This window comes from Lissotriton vulgaris, chromosome 1_2 (genome assembly GCF_964263255.1).
Source record: "Lissotriton vulgaris chromosome 1_2, aLisVul1.2, whole genome shotgun sequence".
Taxonomy (NCBI): domain Eukaryota; kingdom Metazoa; phylum Chordata; class Amphibia; order Caudata; family Salamandridae; genus Lissotriton; species Lissotriton vulgaris.
In genome coordinates, this window is record NC_141686.1 from 229,738,077 (window position 1) to 229,760,003 (window position 21,927).

Sequence of the window (21,927 nt, forward strand, 5' to 3'; positions counted from 1 at the left end):
TGGAAGCTGTAGGTCCAAACGCTTATATGCGCTCTCTAGCAGGTCACGAAAAAAATCAATATCTGCTGGTGGTGAGTCGGGTGTAGGTGGATTCAGTGAAGCAGGTAGAGGGACGATGCACTCATCCCATCAACCACTGCAACAAATGTAATTCATTGTCACTTTCAACTAGACTATCCCTTATTGTGATGGGTGGGGGAATAGGTCTCTCATTATGAAGGAATACTGCTAAAGAGTCGCTGACTCAGGAGTATCTTTACATCTCAGAGTTTGTGGAGCTGATGGGTTAGTATCCAGAGGGGTATATCATCAACAGAATGCGATAGGTATCGCAAAATGCGCTTACCACGTTTTTCTGTATCGTCGTGTATCGCTGGTTTACAGCGCCAGGTTAGCAGCCTATCATCAACGCTTTTTACTGCGGTGATGGAAATCCAGGGATAGCGGTGATTAGCGTGAGGAATCCAGCGATATTTGGAGTGCTCTAATGCAAAGCTTGACAATAGGGAAGTGTGGACCTAACCTGACAACCCACCTGCCATTATAAGTATGGCTAAGTGAATTTTAAACCAGGCATGACATACCTGCAATAACCACATTTAGCGCGGTTTATTTCATTGCATCGCGGGTTGGCTCGAGGCTTGCACATATCACGATGCTGTGTCATCGAGGATTTTCATGGAGGAATGGAAAGGAACCCCACTTTGCATGTCATTAGTGATATTTATTGCTGACAGACAAAGTGGAGGGTAAACGACTGCTAAGTCAAGGAAACACGCGCTAAAGCATTTTGGCGTGTCCTTTTAAAAGGTGCGATAATTAAATTGACGCTTTTTCGGTGAATTGTGTCTAAAAAACGGCGATATCACTCTTGTTAATATGCCTCTGAATTTTTTGTAATAGTCATTTGTCATTAACCAGTGGTCTGTAACCAGAGATACAGGAACTGTCACAGAGGATCTTTGTAGATGATGTTACTCCTCTTTTTTTCGTAGGGTTAATGATCCTCAAAGATATCATACCTGCGGGCAACCTCTTTGATCCTAACCTGGAAAGAATGTTTACCTGTTCGTCTTCTGTTTCCTGGCACCTCACAGTCAGTTGTGAAGAACTATATGCAGGGCTAAACAGACCTTCATCCCCAGAGATATCCACGTGGAGAGAGTCATCAATGGGGTCAACGTTGGTGTGGTCTTTGTTGATGGGATGTTGGACAATGACAATGAAAATGAGACTGGTGATAAGCAGGTTGCAGTCGATGGTCTTGCCAACGATGTAGTTGTCATTGTTGGAGCCTTTGAGGAGGAGATGGTCATCAATGTTCTCATCGACGATGTTGACGTCACTGTGGTTATTGGCGTCAACGCTGTCTGTATCATCTACACTATCGATAACAAAGCCGTCGTCAACAGTGTTGTTGTCGTCGACATATCCGTAGATGGGCACATATTCAGAGTCACTGGCTCCTTCACGGGTGTCACAGGAACTGAAGGAGGAGCACATGGAGATCTTCTGAGAGAGGGAGATGGTCTGTGATGATCCTTGTCACTCGACCTCTCTGCGCTTCCCTGGAATGGAATTATACCCTCTTTATGGAACTTTTGGTAGATGAGGCGGAGTCCTCATTTTGCACCGTTTAGAGGATGTATGTCTTTTTTCGTCGCTGTCAGAATCAGAGTCTGACCAAACCTTCTTCTTCCTGTCTTTTAGTCCCTTTGCAGAAAAGACACAGCAGTACTCACATTTCTTTGATTTTGAGGGTACAGGCAGTATAAGCACTCTTTGTGGGGATATTCTGAATATGGACTGAATTTTACACAGGATTTGCAAGGCCTAAAAAGCTTTTTTCTGGACTCCATAGACATATCAAAAGTTTTTAGAAGTATTGCCTCAAGCTGTACCTCGAAAGTAACTGGAGGTTGAAAAACTCAACGAACACTAGAAAGGTCAAAAGGTCAAAACTGACTGAGCTGGGCTCAGAAAGACTCCCTATATCACGACGTGTGGTAAGAAATCTGAGGTATGGTGGCTCTGCAGGGGAAGAGTGCTTCTGGGTCTCTGCTCTGATTGGCTGACGTTGGGATGCTTTACACCAATGTCAATCGGTTAACAATGTCTATTGTTTTCAGTGGGTTTTCTAAGGCCTATCTACTAGCATTGCTTTTCTATTACTGGTCCCGTAGGACTCCTATCATTGCAACGGGGTAGAATTAAGCATGTGAATCTAAGAAAGATATAATACTGGGAAAGTGCAACACCCTGGACCATAGGTGAATCAGAACAACTTTATGATCCTGTTGCACACAAGTCATGAATTACCATCACAGCCAAAGAAGAGTACAATTACCTGCTAAATAAAAGTAGATTGTAATCAAGTTGTATCACACCAGATAACTATGGGGAACAAAACTCAGCTTGCAGGGAGAGTTCATGGCTAATCTACCATTTGAAGGAAGGCCTGTTCTGTCAAAGTGTATGCAATTGACTAAGACGTCAACATTTTGGGATGGACAAAGCAACAGGGTCTAAGATGTTGATAAATCTGTGCAAGGTACCCTACACATTCAGTCTTTCAGAAGCTGACTTGAATTATGTCTTGCAAGAATATGAAGCAGTCTTTTTGGGAAAGTGAGGTCAATTTAAGGGATTCCAACATCACACTAAATTGAAAGACCTAGCTGTAACAACAAAGCAGAACATGTGCAACATTCCATTACCCACGTGTAAGGAAGTAGAGAATGTATTAGAAAATTGGTTTAAGGAAGTGGTGATTGAACCAATCTTAACATCCTCATGGTTATCACCCATCATAGTAGTGATGAAAAAGAATGTTGATATCAGACTGTGTATACATTTGAAGCAGTTGAACTGAAGTGATAGTTGAAAGTCGTTCCTTGCCCCACTTGTACGAAATGGTAGCTACTTTGGGTAATGCCAAAGTGCTTTTGACTCTGGACTTTACCCCGCCTACCATCAAGTTTTTCAGTGATCTTAATTCTTTTATCACCCCCAGCAGAGCTTAGAGATTCTGTGGAATGCCCTTTGTGCTGTTCAACCTCAGCAGTCTTCTTGAAAATAACCAGCAGACTATTTCATGGGATGAAGAGGGTTAAGGTGTTTAGGATGATGTACTTGTGTTTTCTGAGAATGACGAGGGTCATTTGGACATTTTAATCGAGGTCCTAAAAAGTGTCCAAGCAAATGGTTCGACCCTCGAGAAATGATGTGTGAGGTTTTCAAAAGCAAAGTGGAATACTTGTGTTAATTCCTGGGTTACTGTGCCCAAACCCAGTCTCATCTCCACGGTAGTCCAATCACTGCAACCAACCAACAAGGATGAACTGCTTTCCTTTCTTTGTGAGAGTTTTACTCCAAATGTATTAGAAACTACATGGAAAAGTTGGAACCAATGCAACACTTTGCCCAAAAAAATGTTGACTTTGTCTGGGACAAGAAGAGCTCTGACAGAATGTGCCTTTTGAAGGAAGAATTGCAAGGGGTGTCATCCTTGAATATCTTTGATAAATAGATGCTCTCTGTACTGTTTATGCAGGTAAATGGGTCTAGGAGATGTCCTTAACCAAACTGCACAGGATGGGGATCGCCTCATCGTCTTTGCTTCTAGCAAGTTAAAGGGTTGAGAAAAAAAAGTACTCTGTCATTGAGAATGGGCTGTTGTCATGTGTGTGGCCTATGGTCAAATGTAAGTTTCTTATGGAGAAAGCAATTTATGATCAAAATGGACCACAAACCGTCAGTTTTCATTTTGAGTAATGGTGTTGTCTCCTAACATTATGAAACTAGTGTGTAAATTGTAAGAGTATGTGGTTGACACTGAGCATATTCCAGGTAAATTCAATGTGCCTCTCAATTATTTATCTAATTTGCCATTTTAGATTTCTTTTCTGATGATGAGGAGTAGAAAGTGATGACGATGTGGCAGTTAAGTATTCAGTGGATGAGCACTTTTGTGAATGTTCTTTAAGTAGAACTGATTGGATGACTGCAATTGCTTATGTTTCAGAGCATTGTCTCATTGTGAAGGGTTGGCCCAAGTAGAAAGGGTTAGATGAGAACCTCAGGTCATACTGAAAAGCAAAGGATGAGTTGTCGATTGAAGATGAAGTCATTCTGAGAAATGATGTGCTGGTGGTTCTCGTTCAGTTGAGACCATGTCTCATTGCTTTGGCCTATGAAGGAAATCTTGGTATTACTGGTACAAAAATAAAACTGAGAATGAGCTATTGGTGGCTCGCCATGGGCCAAGATGTAGAACTGTTTGTAAAAGAGTGTCAGTTATGTAGAGAAATGTTGAAACTCCACTCCCTTGGAACCCTGGCAGAAGGTGAGTGATGATTGAAGGAGACCAATGTAAAACCTACATACAGCCACATGTTATGCTGAGGGTTTAGAAGATTATTATAGCAAACACATTGACATGGAACTGCCTACATTTCCCATCATGGGCAACCTTCTTGAATTCATTAAACAGTCGTTTTCAAGGAAGGGTTTAAAATTACAATTAGTAAGTTGCAATGGCTACCAGTTCATTTCTGTAGCATCTCTCATCGCAAGGAGTCGTGGTACCATCCCTGAGTTGAGCGGACTAACCGTATCATTAAGGAGACCTTACAATTGGCCCTTAGGGGTAACTTATCAGTCCGAAATGCATTAAGATCTTGCCTCTAGGCATACTGTACCACAACCGATAATATTACGGGTAGAACTCCCTATGAATTATTGGGAGGCAGACGTGCATCCACCAAGTTGCAGCTCCATTGGTTCAAAAAGAGGGGACAAAGAGATTCTATTGACATTACCACTCATGTTGGCAGAGAGGTGAGCGTGAGCAACAGAGGTAAAAAGAATCAAGGCAAGTTGGAGCGTTACTACGATCTAAGAAAATCTTCAACTTCCAGTAAAATATCAGTTTGTGATTTTTAAAGAATTAGACACCTCTTCAGCAAATTCAGTGTTGGCAAGTTTTCAAAACCTTTGATGGTGATCAACACTTTTAGGACTGCTATAATTCTCAGTAATGAGTGTTGTTGGAATATATAACATGCCCGACCGAATAAAATCAGAGATGCTTCAGAACCTCTGCACCTGCAATAGCCAAAATATCTCAGCACTTGTAAATCAGTATCTGTCTGCCTGAAACGCAGGTTCTGTTGTGGGGCGTGTATCCATTGATTGATCATTTTTAACTGTGCTGCATAGTAGTACACTTGTATATTTGGGAGAGCTATGCCTCCATCATACCAGCCTCTCATCAATTTATCCATGACAATACACGCTAGTTCCTTACCCCACAATAAAGTGGAGACCTCTGCCGTTATTGCTGTGAAATAGCTCGGTGGTACCGGAAACGGAGTATTTTCGAAGGCATATAAAATCGTGGGAGTGCCATCATTTTGACAAAGTGCTGCTTTTCCAATCAGTGTCAATGGCAAAGTGTGCCAATGCGTTGTGTCACGTTTCAGACGTTCCGTGGGGGGGTATAAGGTTTTTTATGCATCCTTTTTTAAACACACTTATTTTTAAAGGTTTATGGCATAACCTACTGTTGACAAAGGAGCAATGTGGTACATTTATGGATTCAAAACAATGGAAGTGGTATTGTTACCTGTTGAATAGGTCGTTGCACATCTGAACATGGCATGGTTTCATTCTGAGAAACAATCTGTATAAGAGAAATCTGTACTGGAACATTGCCAATTGGTAATAAGTAAAAGTAATACAACATGACAGTTAAACAAAAATGTATGTAATTGGGAATAAAGAAATGCTAGCCAAAGCTAAAGTGAGACATGCATATTGCTCTGTGGGTTTTTGGAGCGTTGAGTTGCTAACCAAATTCTGTGATCATGGGGTTGGCCTAGTCTAATTGGCCTTCTAGTGTTCATGGACCAGAGTGTGTTGGCTCACCTCGTCTCAGATGAGTTGACGTCCGACAGCGGAAGTACTCACCCTGTGTCATCTATGAGTGGGTAACCTTACAGATCAAGACCCATGCCTGCGCAGGGTCACGGCTGTGTAGACCTTATTGTTCCTTCCTACAATAGAGCACCTTCACATGTAGTCAACGTAGACAGTTCCAGTCTCTATACGTGGAGAGTTGAGCCCATGGGTGTCTTCCAAATCAAGGATATCTGCCGTCGGATGCATATAATGGGTAAGGGCCTCATTTATGTGGTTTTACCAAAGGGCAGCGCCGCAGACCTTCCTGCTGCGCTTCACTAGGGCAAAAGAAAAGGGCAGGAATGCACTGTATCTATAAGATACAGCGCATTCCTGTCCTTTTCCCCTGCACCGGTGTACAATGGGCTTCCGTGCGACAATGCAGGCACCTTTGCACCATGGTGCGAGGGTGCCTGCGTTGCAGGGATGATTATGTTTGTGCAGGAAGGGAAACCTTTCTGTACAAAAATAATTACAAGAGTCTTCTTCCACTTTCTATGTGTGCTGCAGAATGCAGCAATCATAGAAAAATGAAAAAACGAGGAGAAATAAAGATATTTCTCCTCGCTCCAGCGATGTCCCATGAAAAACAAGCTATCGCTGGAATAATTATGGCCATTGCGCTATGCGTTGTTAATACAGCGCTAGCATGGCGATAATTATCAGCGATAGCCTGCGATAACACTTCTCACACTAAGAATGGCCAGCGTTGATAATAAGCCCGTAAGTCTGCAAATCTCAGGGTCATCGAGTTGGCTTTAGGTTTAGGGAACATAGCAGCACTGATAAGGTTTATCACCATATCCAAGTAGAGGGCGAGGACTGTGCAACCCCACACCATATGGTAGAAATCTACCTCTTCTTCCCGGCATCAAGGACACGTCGGGGCAGATTTACGAGAAAGTGACTCAGTGCATTCCGCAAGCCATTTGGCTGTGCCGCACCGAGTCACTTTTCCGAGCAAAGGAATGCAAAATATTTATAATATGTCATAGTCCTGTGCTCTCCCCTGTGCTGGCGCACAAACAGCTGCCATGCGCCGGTGCAGGCACCCTTGCGCCATGGTGCAAGGATGCCTGCGTCATGGGGAGATTGTTTTCGTGCAGGAAGGGGCCCCTTCCTCCATGAAAACAATCACTACAGGCATTTTCCTCTTTCAATGTGTGCTGTAGAATACAGCACACATTGAAAGAGGAGAAAAAATGGCAAAATGAAAACATTTCTCCTCGTTGCACCTTGCTATGCCACCCCTGGGGTGGCATAGCATACTGACCCATTTCCAGATTTACAATTCCGCGTAAATCTGGAAATGTATCTGGTTCCATGGGTATTGCATGGGAACACCCACAGTAACACCCATGCAACGCCCCTTTCACTCATAGTGCTGCATGTAAAGGGGCCATATTTACAAGGACAGGAAAAGCCACGCAGGGTGGCTTTTCTTGTCCTTGTAAATATGGAGCATTGAAATGCACCACCAGTATGTCACAAAATGTGACGTACTGGTAGTGCAGGGGGCTTGTAAATCTGCCCTGTTGTCTGTTTCATTGGGAACATTAGAGTGATGCGCTGCGGGGGTTAGGTATGCACTGTGGATATAGTATAATTGGATAAGACGGAATAGAGAATTGCGAGATGTACAAGAAGTGTCCTTCAGAATGTTATTCCAGTTGCCGTTTATGAGCACAAGGTCCATGCCCTGAGGCCAACCATAAAGCAGTCTTGTCAGCGTACACTTTGTTTGGGCTAGCAGAGCTCGATAAATGAGGATGATCACACAGGTTTGTCTATTAATAGTGCAGAACCGGGTGCACTTGCCATGGAAGAAGTTCCATGCATACTGACCACATGGATATGAGAGGATAATTTGGGGAGTGTGGAGACACGGTCGCTCCAGACGCTGCTCCCCGCTCTTCCCGCCACCCGACCAGCCTATTGCCTCTTCACCTCGCTCTTTTGCCTGCCATTGTCTGACTCGAAACCGCAAGTAGCCAGTAGCGCTAGATTGCCTGAGAGACTGGGACACTGTCGAGCATTGTACAATCGTAGCGCTCTGTTTGCCTATCTACGTTGTAACTTACATTTTAATATTGCTGCGCTGCCTGTCTAACTAATTGCTGCCTGATTTTACCGGTGCCACTGCCATCAGAGTTACGTTATTTACCTCTGTGCCCCAACCTGGTTGCGATTTTGGCTGAGGCCATTTTGTGCTTGTTGTTGTTGCTTTCTGTGCCTTCCCTGCCCAGATCTCCGCCCAGCTCCCGCCGCCCAGCTGACCATCCCTCCCACTGACACCATAAGCCCCTCCCCCTCCACTATCCACTTATGACGGATGCCTTTGCGCGCAGCGTTCACGCACAGCGGACGCGCCCCATGCGCGCCGAAGGTGCGCCAAAGGTAAGCCCGTCTACGCCCGTCCACTCCTGGACCGCGCCCAGGGCCAGACCCCCTGGTCCCCGCCATACCCACCCCTCTCGCTTTACATACAACGCCGCCACTCTCCCCGCCCTTAATCCCAGACACTCACCACAATGCTACGAAGCTACCCCGGGACGTACCCACGGTCCCTTCGCCTGCCGCTCCTGCAAATTTACCAACGTTAAGACCCATACCACATCCACTAACCCCAAACACAGCTCCAACTCTAACCACCTGAAGTGCATCCTGCTGAACACCCGCTCGGTCCACAGACACGCCACTGAACTCTGGGATCTACTCGACACTACATCACCGGATGTCGCCTTCCTTACTGAAACATGGATGAACGCATCATCAACACCCGACATCGCCATTGCCATCCCGGACAATTACAAGATCATCCGAAAAGACCGCACCGTCCAAACAGGAGGAGGCATCGCCATCGTCCATAAGAACACCATCAAAATCACGACCAGCTCCGACGATAACCTTACAACCGCCGAACACCTCCACTTCCAGGCCACACCGACCCTAGGACCACACTCAGAGGCACCCTCATCTACAGGCCTCCAGGAACCCGTAAACAATTCAGCGAAGACATCACTGACTTCATCAGTCCACATGCCCTCGCCTCCGAAAACTACATTCTACTAGGAGACCTCAACTTCCACCTGGAAAAGAAAAACGACAGCAACACCACCACCCTTCTTGACAACCTGGCCAATCTCGGCCTCAAACAACTTGTTGACACCCCCACCCATGTAGCCGGACATACGCTCGACCCAATCTTCACCTCCAGCAAACACATCTCCTTCGATCACACCACAGCTCTCCATTGGACGGACCACTGTTGTGTTCACTTCAGCTACAAAACTACCTCGACCCACAACCCCCCACAACCTATCCCCCGAAGAAAATGGAACAAAATCACCACCGACCAACTCCTCACATCGCTCAACCAAAACCCACCCGCCCTCTCATCGGACCCAAACCAAGCTGCCATCAAATTCAAACAATGGATCACTCACAGCGCTGACGAATTAGCACCCTTGAAAAACCATCACACCAAACAAGACAACAAAAAGGCCCCCTGGTTCAACGATGACCTTAAGAAATCCAAGAAGATATGCCGTACTCTCGAGAAAACATGGAGAAAAAACCCAACCACCGACAACATGACCACCTTCAAGTCAGCCACCCGCAAACACCACCAGCTGATTCGATCCACCAAGAAATCAGCATTCAAGAATCGACTCGACAACAACGCCCATAACAGCAAGGAACTATTCAACATCGTCAAAGAATTCACCAACCCCACCGCAGCCTCAAACGACATCACTCCCTCCCAAGACCTCTGCGACTCGTTATCCTCCTTCTTCTACAACAAAATTGCCGACATACATAACAGCTTCGAAAACAGTTCCAACGAACAATCCTCTCCACCCCCCTCTGAACCTAAACCGCCCTCTAACAACATCAGCGCCTGGAACCCAATCACCACTGAAGACACCATCCGCCTAATGAATTCCATCCACTCTGGCTCGCCAACCGACCCTTGTCCCCACCACATCTACAACAAAGCAGACTCCATCATCGCACCCCATCTCAGTGATGTCATCAACTGCTCCTTCAACTCTGCTACCTTCCCAGAAAGTTGGAAACATGCCGAAGTCAGCGCCCTCCTGAAGAAACCCACAGCAGACCCCTCTGAACTTAAAAACTACCGCCCCATATCCCTCCTCCCGTTCCCGGCCAAAGTCATTGAGAAAGCCGTCAACAGCCAACTCGCCGCCTTCCTCGAATCCAACAACTCCCTTGATCCCTCACAGTCCGGCTTTCGAGCCAAACACAGCACCGAAACCGCCCTCATCGCAGCAACAGACGACATCCGAACACTACTGGACAACGGAGAAACAATGGCCCTCATTCTACTCGACCTCTCCGCCGCCTTCGACACTGTCTGTCACAGCACCCTCATACAACGCCTCAGCAACATCGGCATAAAAGGAAAAGCCTTGGACTGGATCATCTCATTCCTAGCTGGGAGAACTCAAATAGTCCAACTTCCCCCATTCAAATCAGAGACCACCGAAGTCATCTGCGGTGTACCACAAAGATCATCACTCAGCCCCACCCTCTTCAACGTTTACATGAGTCCACTCGCTTCCATCGCGCGCCAATACAACCTTAACATCATCTCCTACGCTGACGACACCCAGCTGATCCTTTCCCTCACCAAAGACCCCAACACCGCCAAAACCAATCTTCACGAAGGCATGAAAGAAGTAGCCATATGGATGAAAAACAGCCGCCTAAAACTTAACTCAGACAAAACGGAAGTGCTCATCCTAGGATCATCCCCCTCTGCCTGGGACGACTCATGGTGGCCTTCGGATCTGGGCTCTGCACCCATACCCACAGACCACGCACGTAATCTAGGCTTCATCCTAGACTGCTCCCTCTCGATGACCAGACAAGTCAACGCCGTCTCATCCTCCTGCTTCAACGTACTTCGTATGCTCAAAAAAATCTTACATTGGATCCCCACCAAGACAAGAAAGACTGTCACCCACGCACTGGTTACGAGTTGACTAGACTATGGAAACACCCTCTACGCCGGAATTACATCCAAATTACAGAAAAAACTCCAACGCATCCAAAACGCATCAGCGAGACTCATTTTAGACATCCCTGGCCAAGATCACATTACCGGCCACCTGAAAGACTTCCACTGGCTTCCCGTCAACAAGAGAATAACATTCCGCCTCCTCACCCACGCACACAAGGCCCTCTACAAACTAGGACCAGAATGCCTCAACACTCGACTATCCTTCTACACACCCACCCGCCAACTAAGATCCTCCAATCAAGGCCTCGCCGCAGTTCCGCGTATCCAAAGATCCACCATGGGAGGTAGATCCTTCTCCTACTTGGCGACCAAGACCTGGAACTCACTCCCCACTCACTTCCGCCTTACACAGAACCACATCTCCTTCAGAAAAGAACTTAAAACCTGGCTATTCGATAAATAATGAACCCCCTCCCCAAGCGCCTTGAGGCCCTCTGGGTGAGTAGTGCGCTATATAAATTCTCAAACTTGAACTTGAACTTGAGATGTCCCCCAGCTCGCTCTGATTAATGTTAGCAGAAGTGGATTGATGTGTCAGTGCACACTGTATTAACTGGGCAAGACTAAGGGCTTGTTGTTTTGTGCCACAGGCTACTGCTCATACAAATGGAGCACACATGCATGAACATTATAGGGCAGATTTACAAGAACTGGTGCATCCCTGCATATTAGTAGGGATGCGCCAGTTAAATTGCGACACGTAAAAAACCCTTGTGCCATTATGGATGCGCTGCATTTAAAATGTGGTGCACCGCGGCACAAGGATTGACAGATGTGTGACGCATCTTTGCGGCATAAAAGCAGTGCATTGCTGGAGTTGTGTCGCAAGTACGATGCAACTCCAGCAATGGTTAGGAATGCCTATTCTTAACATGCTGCATCACTCCTTACGCCTGCTTCAAGCAGGCGTAAGATTTTGACGCAGTGGCATCGTAAAAGTGACTCAGTGATATTGTGCTTCGGACAGTATACAGACCACCGAGAATAAATTTTTAAGAGCTGTCCTCTCTCTGCCACAGTCCACTCCATTTTACATAATCCACACTGAATTAGGAGTAGGATATATTTCAGATATGATTAAAATGGCACCCGTCCTAGCTTGGTTGAAGATCTGGTTGAACCAGGAAATCCCCCTTAACCACATTATTCTAAAAGACTGTTTGCAGCTAGATAGAGCAAATAAAATCCTGTGACTAGCTTACATCCGAGACAGTCTTGTTAAGCTAGGGAGACCAGAGCTCTTTTTTTCCCCGGCGTCCATAACAACAAAGGACATCGCCTTGATCAAGGGTATGATGGGAGAATTGCTAAGCATGGAGAGGGAACAAATGGAATTACAGAAACCAACATTAGTCATTTTCCAACCTGGAGTACCCCTGATAATGCAATGCCGTGTTCTTGTGACAATTTTTCCACCCAGAACACAATGCACTTTTTGATGTTCTGTGGTCACTACGCGGCAGTAAGGACGAAATATTTGATCCCAATTTTAAAGGAGGCAGTGTTTATTCAGGTAAAGCCAGCACTACTTTTTTTTACAGTTATTGCAGACCCCCAGGATTATGTTTCATGTTGCAAGTTTCCTAGTGGGGGCTGTTAGGATCAAGAAGAAGAAGATGACCAATAATTCTGATAACATGGTTTTATAGTGGATGAAATCAAATACTGTTTATATTATAGGGAATGTTTACTGTATGAAATTGTTATGTGTAAATGCAAAATGTATGAGATAATGTAGTCCTACCTAACTGACCTCTTTTTATTGTATTTTAAATGTGTTTGTAAAGGAAAATATTTTTATACTTTTTTATAAACATCTTGACTGTGTAAATTAATCATGATTTTATCCTGTATCAATTATGTATTTTAGATCATGTGAATATTGTATAGTGTATTGTATAGTGCTATTGTCTTTTTATGATATTGATTTATCGAAATAAACTATTTTGACTGACTGACTGACTCAGTGAAATCTTGTAGATTTCTCTGCGTCACTTTTACGAGACTTTCCTGCATGGAAATGCCCACCCTGCATACATTATACCTGATGCAGGTATAATGTAGGGTAGGGCTTTACAACATGACGCATCTCCCTAGATGCGTCACATTGTAAATATGTTGCAATGTGGCGCATTGTTTCCGATGCCGCTGCGTCACAGAAGTGAAGCAACATCGGCGTAAAGTTGTCACAAGGGGCATGTAAACCTGCCCCTGATTAATTATTTTTTCCTCCACAGATTTGATACAAACAAAACAGGAACCTTCTAAATTTGATATCAGGTGCAGATACTTATGGTTAGGTTTCTTAGGCCTTCACTTAGATATGGAGACACGGGACATGCTTGTAGTGGTTCATGGTATCGTATTCCTTAACGGGTGCACAACTTACACTTTTTAAAATTAATTGTGTTTCATTTCTGTATGTAGTGGCAATCAATCGAAAACAAGAAAGGATTAAATATGTTTATGAAATTATTGAATAATTTTGTGTGAAATGTTGATCATGCAGAGTGAGTCTTTTATGATAAATAGTTAGGTTGCATGGGTTTCCACCGCTCACTCTGCTTTGCGATTCCAGACCAGGATCAGTCACTATTGGTACAGGGTGAAATGTTTTAATATTTACACAAGATGGATGTATAAGTTGCGCTATTAATTTTTCCAGCCCTGAGGAAGCCGACGGGTGAATTACCCACTGACGAAACAAGTGTTGGCTGGCAGGGAATTCGAACCAATAAAAGAAAGAATTGGAGAATATACGGATGTCTGGATGACTTATATTACTTTTATTTGCACATTACTGCATGTGAAAAGAGGCGTGTATAATTAAATAGCCTCTTGGATTTAAAGGATGTAGGGATGACATCCCTCCTCTTCTTAGCACAGCACCAATTTGCATTTATGTTTAAATATTTGTGTACTGTGTTTTGAGCACTATAATCCCTTATCTCACCCTTGCTTAAAATTAGTGCAGATAGTTGAAAGACATCCATGCCCTAAGTCGCCCATCTCCTCTCCATGCACGCTGCATGGCTTCGGTTACCTCTCTGTACAATAGAAAGTGTCAGACGAGGAGTACATTCTCCTCAACCAGATCTACAAAATCCCATAGCTGTTGATTTGTATACCAATCCACAAGCTCTGTCATACCTCTCTGCTTCCAGTCATGCAATCCAGACAAGTTGCACTAATGCGGAAACTGTAATAGAGGCAACAGAACTTAGGAGACCCTGGTCTGCAGTCATTGCAAAGCACAGGCTCATGTAAATGGAAGGATATCAAGCAGGAGCCCAGTGGGGTGGTCTTTCGTTCAGCTATGTGGGCTTATGAGTAAGGCCAGCAGAGTAGCAAAACTGTGGCAAATTGGGTCCCAGCAGGTACTCTGTTCCATTGGCAGTTCTTCCAGTAGGCTGCCCATTTCAGATGTGAGGCAAGATAGTACAATCCCAGATCAGGGACCACAAGCCTGTCATCATCGGGAGGAAGTCGTTCTTTGGTCAGCTCAGTTCTACAGCACACATCTCCCAAATGAGATAAATTAGCAAACTATCAGTCTTGCGAAGATGGATTTAGGGAGCACAACTGGAAGTGCTTAGAAGGTGTGGGAGGAAGACGATCTTGTATAGCACAACCCAGCCCAGACCAGATGGTGGGACAGTCAACCAGAAATTGATGGAATGCAGTACGGAGATTAGAGCTGTCCTGATATTGTCCTCTAAGACGACAGCGATGGTGTGGTGGATGAGAATGCCCAGTTATGAAATGTGGCCAGCTCCAAACGAAGTTCATGTCCTACCTCGGGTGGAATTTCTTGTGTTGCCAGGGCATGTATTGGGAATGCAATAGACTTATCCCAATTCCTGCTATATAGATATAGAGGGGGAGGCCATCACCCAATATGCCCATATGTATCTAAGGAGTGAAGGCAGAGAAGAAGTCCCTTGTCCAATCAATTTTGAAATACTTGCCTCAACTAATTGTTTCAACCAGTGATAGCCAGATTTAACACTGCCAACTTGCCTTTACCTTCAAGTGCTTTATAACTAACGTCACCAATAGCATCCCCTTATTGACCTCAATAAACACCTATTTGATGTCTTCTGTTAATCACTTTTCTTTCAACATCAAACCTATCCTGCACAATATCCTTGGTGCAAAACATTAAGTGTTGCATGGCTAAACACTTATAAGGTCCCAAAGGCGAGAACTATTGGCTATGCCAATGCTTGCTTTGAGTGAGTGGCTTGTGCAGGTATGCCACTGTGAGGTAGAGATGCTGCAAGTGCTTTTACAGGAGCCCCTGTGACATTGCGCCTCTTCAAAATGTATCTTGGGTCTGGTGTAATACTTCTAGCCCCATGTCCCGTCTTCTCGCACCCAATGCATCCTTAAATGTCCCATGTACAGCCGGGGTTCACACTCCTATTACCCCTGCCCTCCAGTGACACTTTACCTGTCACGGGTGGTAGACATGGTGGTGGTGGTGGACATGGTGGTGGTGGATGTGGTGGTGGTGGACATGGTGGTGGATGTAGTGGTGGTGGATGTTGTGCTGGTGGTGAATGTGGTGGTGGTGCATGTGGTGGTGGTAGTGGTGTACGTGTTGGTGGACGTGGTGGTCATGGTGGTGGTGGACATGGTAGTGGTGGATGTGGTGGTGCTAGTGGTGGACGTGGTGGTGGTGGTGGACGTGGTGGTGGATGGGGTGGTGGTGGACGTGGTGGTGGATGTGGTGGTGGTGGAGATGGTGGTGGTGGATTTGGTGGTGGACATGGTGGTGGTGAACATGGTGGTGGTAGACATGGTGGTGGTGGACGTTGTGGTGGATGTGGTGGTGGACATGGTGGTGGTGGTGGTGGACGTGGTGGTGGTAGACATGGTGGTGGTGGAAGTGGTGGTGATGGACATGGTGGTGCTGGACGTGGTGGAAGTGGTGGTGGTGGTGGTGGTGTTGGTGGTGGACCTGGTGGCGGTGGACGTTGGGGTGGACGTAGTGGTGGTGGATGTGGTGGTGGTGATGGACATGGTGGTGGTAGACAAGGTGGTGGTGGTGGACATGGTGGTGGTGGATGTGGTGGTGGTGGTGAACATGGTGGTGGTGGTCGTGGTGGTGGTGGACGTGGTGGTGGTGGTGGACGTGATGGTGGTGGATGTGGTGGTGGTGGTGGACATGGTGGACGTGGTGAAGGTGGTGGACATGGTGGTGGACGTGGTGGTGTTGGTGGATGACTATTGGGTAGGAGGGTGCTGGCAGAATGCAGAAGAAGAGGAGGATCTTGAAGGGGGAACATGGGAGAGCAGAAATAGGCAGAATATTAGAAACAAAAACCGGTGAGTAGATAGAACACGGAACAGATTTTACAGAGTAGTCCCTTCTAATAGCACATGTAAATGTTCCTTAGCACCCCGTTTTTAGTAAACAGGGGGACCATGGGGAGATTAATTGATAAATCATGCATGATGATCGCGTGCGATTAATCACGCATGATGATCATTTGCAGAAGCTGGTGTTGTTCCAGTCATGGCGTTGGCTTACCAATGTGTGATTCTGGGCAAATTAGTTAATCTCCAGTGCCTTCTAAAAGGCAATGTGTTCCTGTGTGAATGTGCTCTTGTGTAATGTAACCGGGTGCCTTGTAAAGGTCTCTACTACTATTGAGTTCAGTTTGCGCTGTATGAATTTGCTAAACAAACAGCCAGCAGACCTTGTAGAGCACGAGCCTATTATATCCGTTCATGTAGCGCACGCACAGCAAAGAGGGCTCTGTACAGCCCGGTACTGCACACTACACAACAAACAAATATCCGTTCATGTAGGGCACGCACAGCAATGAGGGCAATGTACAGACCAGTATTGAATTTAAAATTTAAAGTGCATCAAATCGCAATGCTCCGTTAATTTAAAAAAAACATGTCGTGCCTGCAGGAGAGTGGCTCACAAAGAAAAGAAAAAAGTGCTTAGCGGCTAATTACGAGACACTGTCTCCCGCTGCAAGTAAAAGATTCAGTCCCGGTGGGTGGGGCCAAAAGTGGACAGGGTGGTACCCAGGAGGGACTAAAAAGCCTTGTGGACATAGTAACAGTCGGTTTTGTATAAATGGTGACGCAAAATGACGCGCACCAATGCAAAACACGGTTGGAGCAGAAAGAGAGCTTCTGGAATCATATCTATTCCACGAAGCCCTCGCAAGGCGAGAGCAGCGCATGGGCGCTGCTAATGCCAGGCAAGCCCTAAATATAAAAGGACTACATTTAGCTCAAAAAAGTTAACTACAAGATGAACACCCCATACTCTCACTAATGTCACAGAAGCAATGAGCCATTGCTGCTTAAACTTCTGACATCAATTATTTATGAACCTTTAAACATCTGAAAAACTCTCTGTAACCTGATACAAATAATAGTTGTAAGGATAACCTCTAGAGTACTGATATAGCAGCATGCACACTGGCTCAGCTGTGACTCACTTACCTGATCAATACAGTTCTTGGCGATTGGAAAGGTGATGTAGAAGATAATTCCTACGTAGAGGTAAGTCAGGCACACCAAGAGGTACCCAATGCTGAGATCTCGTACCTAAAATGTAAGAGGAGAGAGGACAAGAGTCACAAGCAGGACATGTATGCATGTGTTCCGGCACATGTGCATTGCATTTATTCAGGTGTTTTTGTAGTGGGGCTAGGCTTCTTGGTCTCAGGTGGGCAGAGTAAATTTGTGCTTTGCAGGGTTTACTTTCATGTATGTCATTGATACTCTGCACTCATGGAGACACCAGAAGAATAACAGCCAGTTCCCTTGTGACAGAGTGTTAGACCTAGCTTCATTGGCGTAGGTCACCCGTCCTCTGTTCGCTTGTTATCTTTTATGTTGGCTGGATTTAGATGCTATGGGCGCTGTGCCACTGCTAATCAGTGCCACAGCGCAAATGCTCCCTGTGTAAAGATGACTGTATGAATTGGGATACCCATAATGCCTAGGTCTGTGTAACATGTTCTAATAGCAAGTTACCCACCATTTCACTGTTTACTATTATTAACTTATCCGTTCTCATAGGCCACAATGGGCAGGATGAGGATTACCTTCCCTAATACTATCTGACCCCAGGAACTTGATAGGAAATTCAAATTTTATATGTTTAAGCTCAGGACATTGAGCTACACCTTTTAGTAAGGACTCCTTATATATTCCATGTTCAAAAACGCCTCTTCTGGAGACGCAGTGTTTTCTTGCCTAAGCTTCCCTGTAGGCTTTGCTAGTATGTGTATTGGCTATTTGGTGGTATTCAGTGCAAAGGAAGGGGTGACACGTTGCAGTAATATCACCAATGTTAACAAATGCTTTGATAAAGCAATTTAACATGCTTAAAAACATATAATCAATTCACAAAACTGTACATTAAATATTAGGCATTGAGAGAGGTGATGATTTTGGAGTCCCCCCTAACCTATGGGGAGGACCAAGCAGATGCCTTTAATACAAAGAGCATATGTTATGTTATGTTATGTTATATAATTTTGTATAGCGCGCGGATGCCGCAGCAAAGTGGCGTCCCGGCGCTTTGGAGAATAATAACACAACACGACAGAAAAGGTGGAAAAGATGGGCCTAGATTGTAGTAAAAAGGAAGGTTTTAAGTGCCTTTCTGAAAGGAAGCAACTCAGGAATGGAGCGCAAAGGGGCAGGCAAAGAATTCCAGAGAGTAGCCGCCAACACTGAAAAAGAGCGTCCGCCCATCCTAGATTTTTTGAAACGTGGCACAATGGCCAGATTAGATCCAGCAGAGCGAAGAGCTCTGGCAGGGACATAGTGCTGGATAGTCTGTGCAAGGATGGGAGGGGAGGCTGCTTTGAGAATCTTAAAAGTTAAGCAAAGAGCTTTAAACTTAATTCTCTGCCCCACCAGCAGCCAGTGGAGATCCTGGATAGTCCGACGGGCCGAGACAAACTTCGGAAGGCCAACAAGCATCCTAGCTGCCGCATTCTGAACTCTCTGAAGACGAGATAGCTCGGCCTGATTAAGGCCCAGAAACAGGGAGCTAGCGTAATCTAGTCTGGTAAGAACCAGGGCTTGGACAATAATCTGTCTGGTCTCCGCATCGAAGAACTTAAAGATTGGTCGGAGACACTGCAGGGTGCCAAAACAGGTGCCAGACACACGTTTTGTGTGGGAAGTGAAGGAGAGCTTATGGTCGAACCACACCCCAAGGTTTCTAACCTCAGTCACAGGGGAAGGGACGGGGCCAAGATCAGAAGGCCACCACTGATCTCCCCATAATTCACTTTCCCTACCAATATCATGCTGGTGAACGATTCAGTGGAGGTCCCATCCTCCTAGGACCACCCCAAGCACAGTTATGGGCAAAAATACAATCCCAACCAAAGGCCATGCAAAGCATTATGGAATGAGATTAGCACTGGTCAGTGAATATTATAGTATCCAATATCAAAATAATTCTACAAAGAGCTGCAGTTCAACTAGTCGTTACTAGATGTCCCTCACAGGTCAAATACAAATGCATTGAAATTATTCTTACATCAAACTGCAGTTCCACTAGTCGTTACTAGATGTCCCTCACGAGTCAAATACAAAAGCATTGAAACCCTTTCATGAAGCTTATGCATTTGACTCGTGAGGGACATCTAGTAATGACTAGTTGAACTGCAGCTCTTTGTAGAATTATTTTGATATTGGATACTATAATATTCACTGCCCACTGCTATTCTCGTCCCATAATGCTTTGCAGGGCCTTTGGTTGGGATTGTTTTTTAGCCAATAACTGTGCTTGGGGTGGTCTTAAGAGGATGGGACCACCACCAAATCATTCAATAAGATGTGGTTTCTGTTTTCAAAGCAAAACCAAAGGGGATGATGGACGGCTTATTGAACAATGCAAGCACTCACCCCCAGTCAACTGATCTGGGTTTAATCCATCATCATTCTTTAGCTCACTCCGCCACCCCAGTTCAGACATGGCCATATGCAAATCAGTCTGACCCTGTGCCTCGTGGTGCCCATACTTTTAAGCTTGGATCACAAAAGAGCTGCATTGATTATATATTCCTGTCTCTTCCGATTTGGCCATCCCTCAGAGACATGATAGATGTTGTGTGTCATGACATCGACCACATTACTCTCCATCTTTCTCTAAGCTAGGTCAAATATATTGCTCACCAGTGTGCTTCCCCCAATTCTGGGGCTGCCCTGTGGAATAACAAGTGGGCCTTAAAATGAGAGGCTGGGTGGGGGTCTGGCCAAGATGGCGGCAGAGTAGCAGCCATCACGTGGAGGTCCGCCAAACAGGGCCGAAAAACAGCAGTTCCAGTGGACATCCCGGGCTGCTGGTTCCCTGCGGATGAGGTGGTACTGACACGGACTACGGGGAAGCCTGATGGTCTTAGTGCCACCCGCCCAATAGTAAGCCGCGACCGCATGACCCGTGAAAGCCTCCAAGGCAGCGGCCTCGGAGCTTCAGCTGCAAGGTGCAGGAAGCCTGACGGTGGGGCAGAAGAGGCCCCGGGCGTGCTGCGAAGTTTGGCTGGAATTCCTGATGGGGTGGCAGCAGAGGTCCGAGGTGAGCAGCAGAATCAGGCTGGAACCCCGGATGGGGAAGCAGCAGAGGCCCCAAGTGACCGCCTGAGTCAGGTGAGGCCTCGGAAGAGACCGGCCAGGGGTTGGCAGGCGGCCCGAGCTGCCGCAGACTTGGAAGGTATGGCAGAAAGGCGCTGAGGGCGGAACCTCTGTAGTAGACCAGGCCAGGTGCCAGAAGGACTGACTGGGTGCACCCCTCAGGACCCACAGAGGCGAGGCAGACAGGGCCCGGGGGTAAACTTGAGGACGTCTCCAGGAGCGGCAAGCGAGCCAGGAGGAACACCCCCACTGCCAGCTAGGCCTGCAGGAGGGCCTGGTAGAAAGCCCACACCACAAGCTAGGCCATAACACAATTGCTGGGACCCCAGATTGGGTGGCAGGGGGGCCATCAAGCCAGGAAGGGGTCGGAAGCGAGAAGCCTAAACAGCGGGTCGGAGGACACCCCAGGACACACGGTGCGGGCCCCGTCGGGCCGTAACTGCAGTGGACACTGGCAAGAGGGGCTTCCCCCAGCCAAGTACACATTCTTCAATGGACACTCTGCGGACCTGCCATATACTCACACCTGAGATGGAGACGGGGACACACCCGAACAGTCGAAGGAAGAACCAGTCACTCGCCAATTTCTAGAGCAACTGTTCAACACATTGCAAGAGAATTTTGAGGGGCTGCGCCAGGAGGTCGCAGCAGACTTGAAACAGGTCAGAGCTGACATTAACGAACTGGGTGATCGAGTGGATAATCTGGAGAGGGCAGGAGACAGCAGGGAGGAGGAGCTCATCACACATACGGAGGAGCTGCTGGAGTTGAGGGACGGCAATGAAGACATACCCTTGCTACTAGAAGATTTGGAATACAGGTCCTGGCGCTTCAATATTTGCTTCAAAGAGGTTCCACTTCGAGCAGATGCCGCGGAACTAGAGGACTTTGTGACCAGGCTCCTCCGGCATGTTGCCCTGGCGCTGGGTGGCGGGTAGATCATACTTGATTGCATGCATGGAGCAGATCAGCTGGCGACAAACCCAGGCCTGCCGCAGGACATACTCATGTGCCTCCACTACTATAGGCTAAAGGAAACCATCATGGCTGCAACCTGAGACAAAGTGGTTATCTCATTTGAAGGTCTACAAGCCGGCATATACCATGACCTCTCCTCATTCACGCTCCAGAGAGGCAGAGCCCTGCAACCGGTCACTACCTATCTTCATGAGCATGAATTCTGATACTGGTGGCGTCATCCCTTCAGGCTGCTCTTTGTATGGAATAAAGAAACGCAAGCAGTGTGAAACCTGAAAGAAGCACAGGCTGTGCTGGGTACCAACATGGATACC

At 46.3% G+C, this 21,927-nt stretch overlaps 1 protein-coding gene across 1 annotated transcript in view; it reads right to left on the reverse strand.

Moving 5' to 3' along the window:
* The window catches only part of LOC147736399 (neutral amino acid transporter 9-like), a 418,993-nt gene that overhangs the window by 37,181 nt on the left and 359,885 nt on the right, over nucleotides 1-21,927 (reverse strand). The window contains exon 8 of the mRNA XM_086953750.1: nucleotides 17,480-17,584. Coding sequence (XP_086809876.1) covers nucleotides 17,480-17,584 — 105 coding nt within the window. The remainder of the gene's footprint in view (nucleotides 1-17,479; nucleotides 17,585-21,927) is intronic.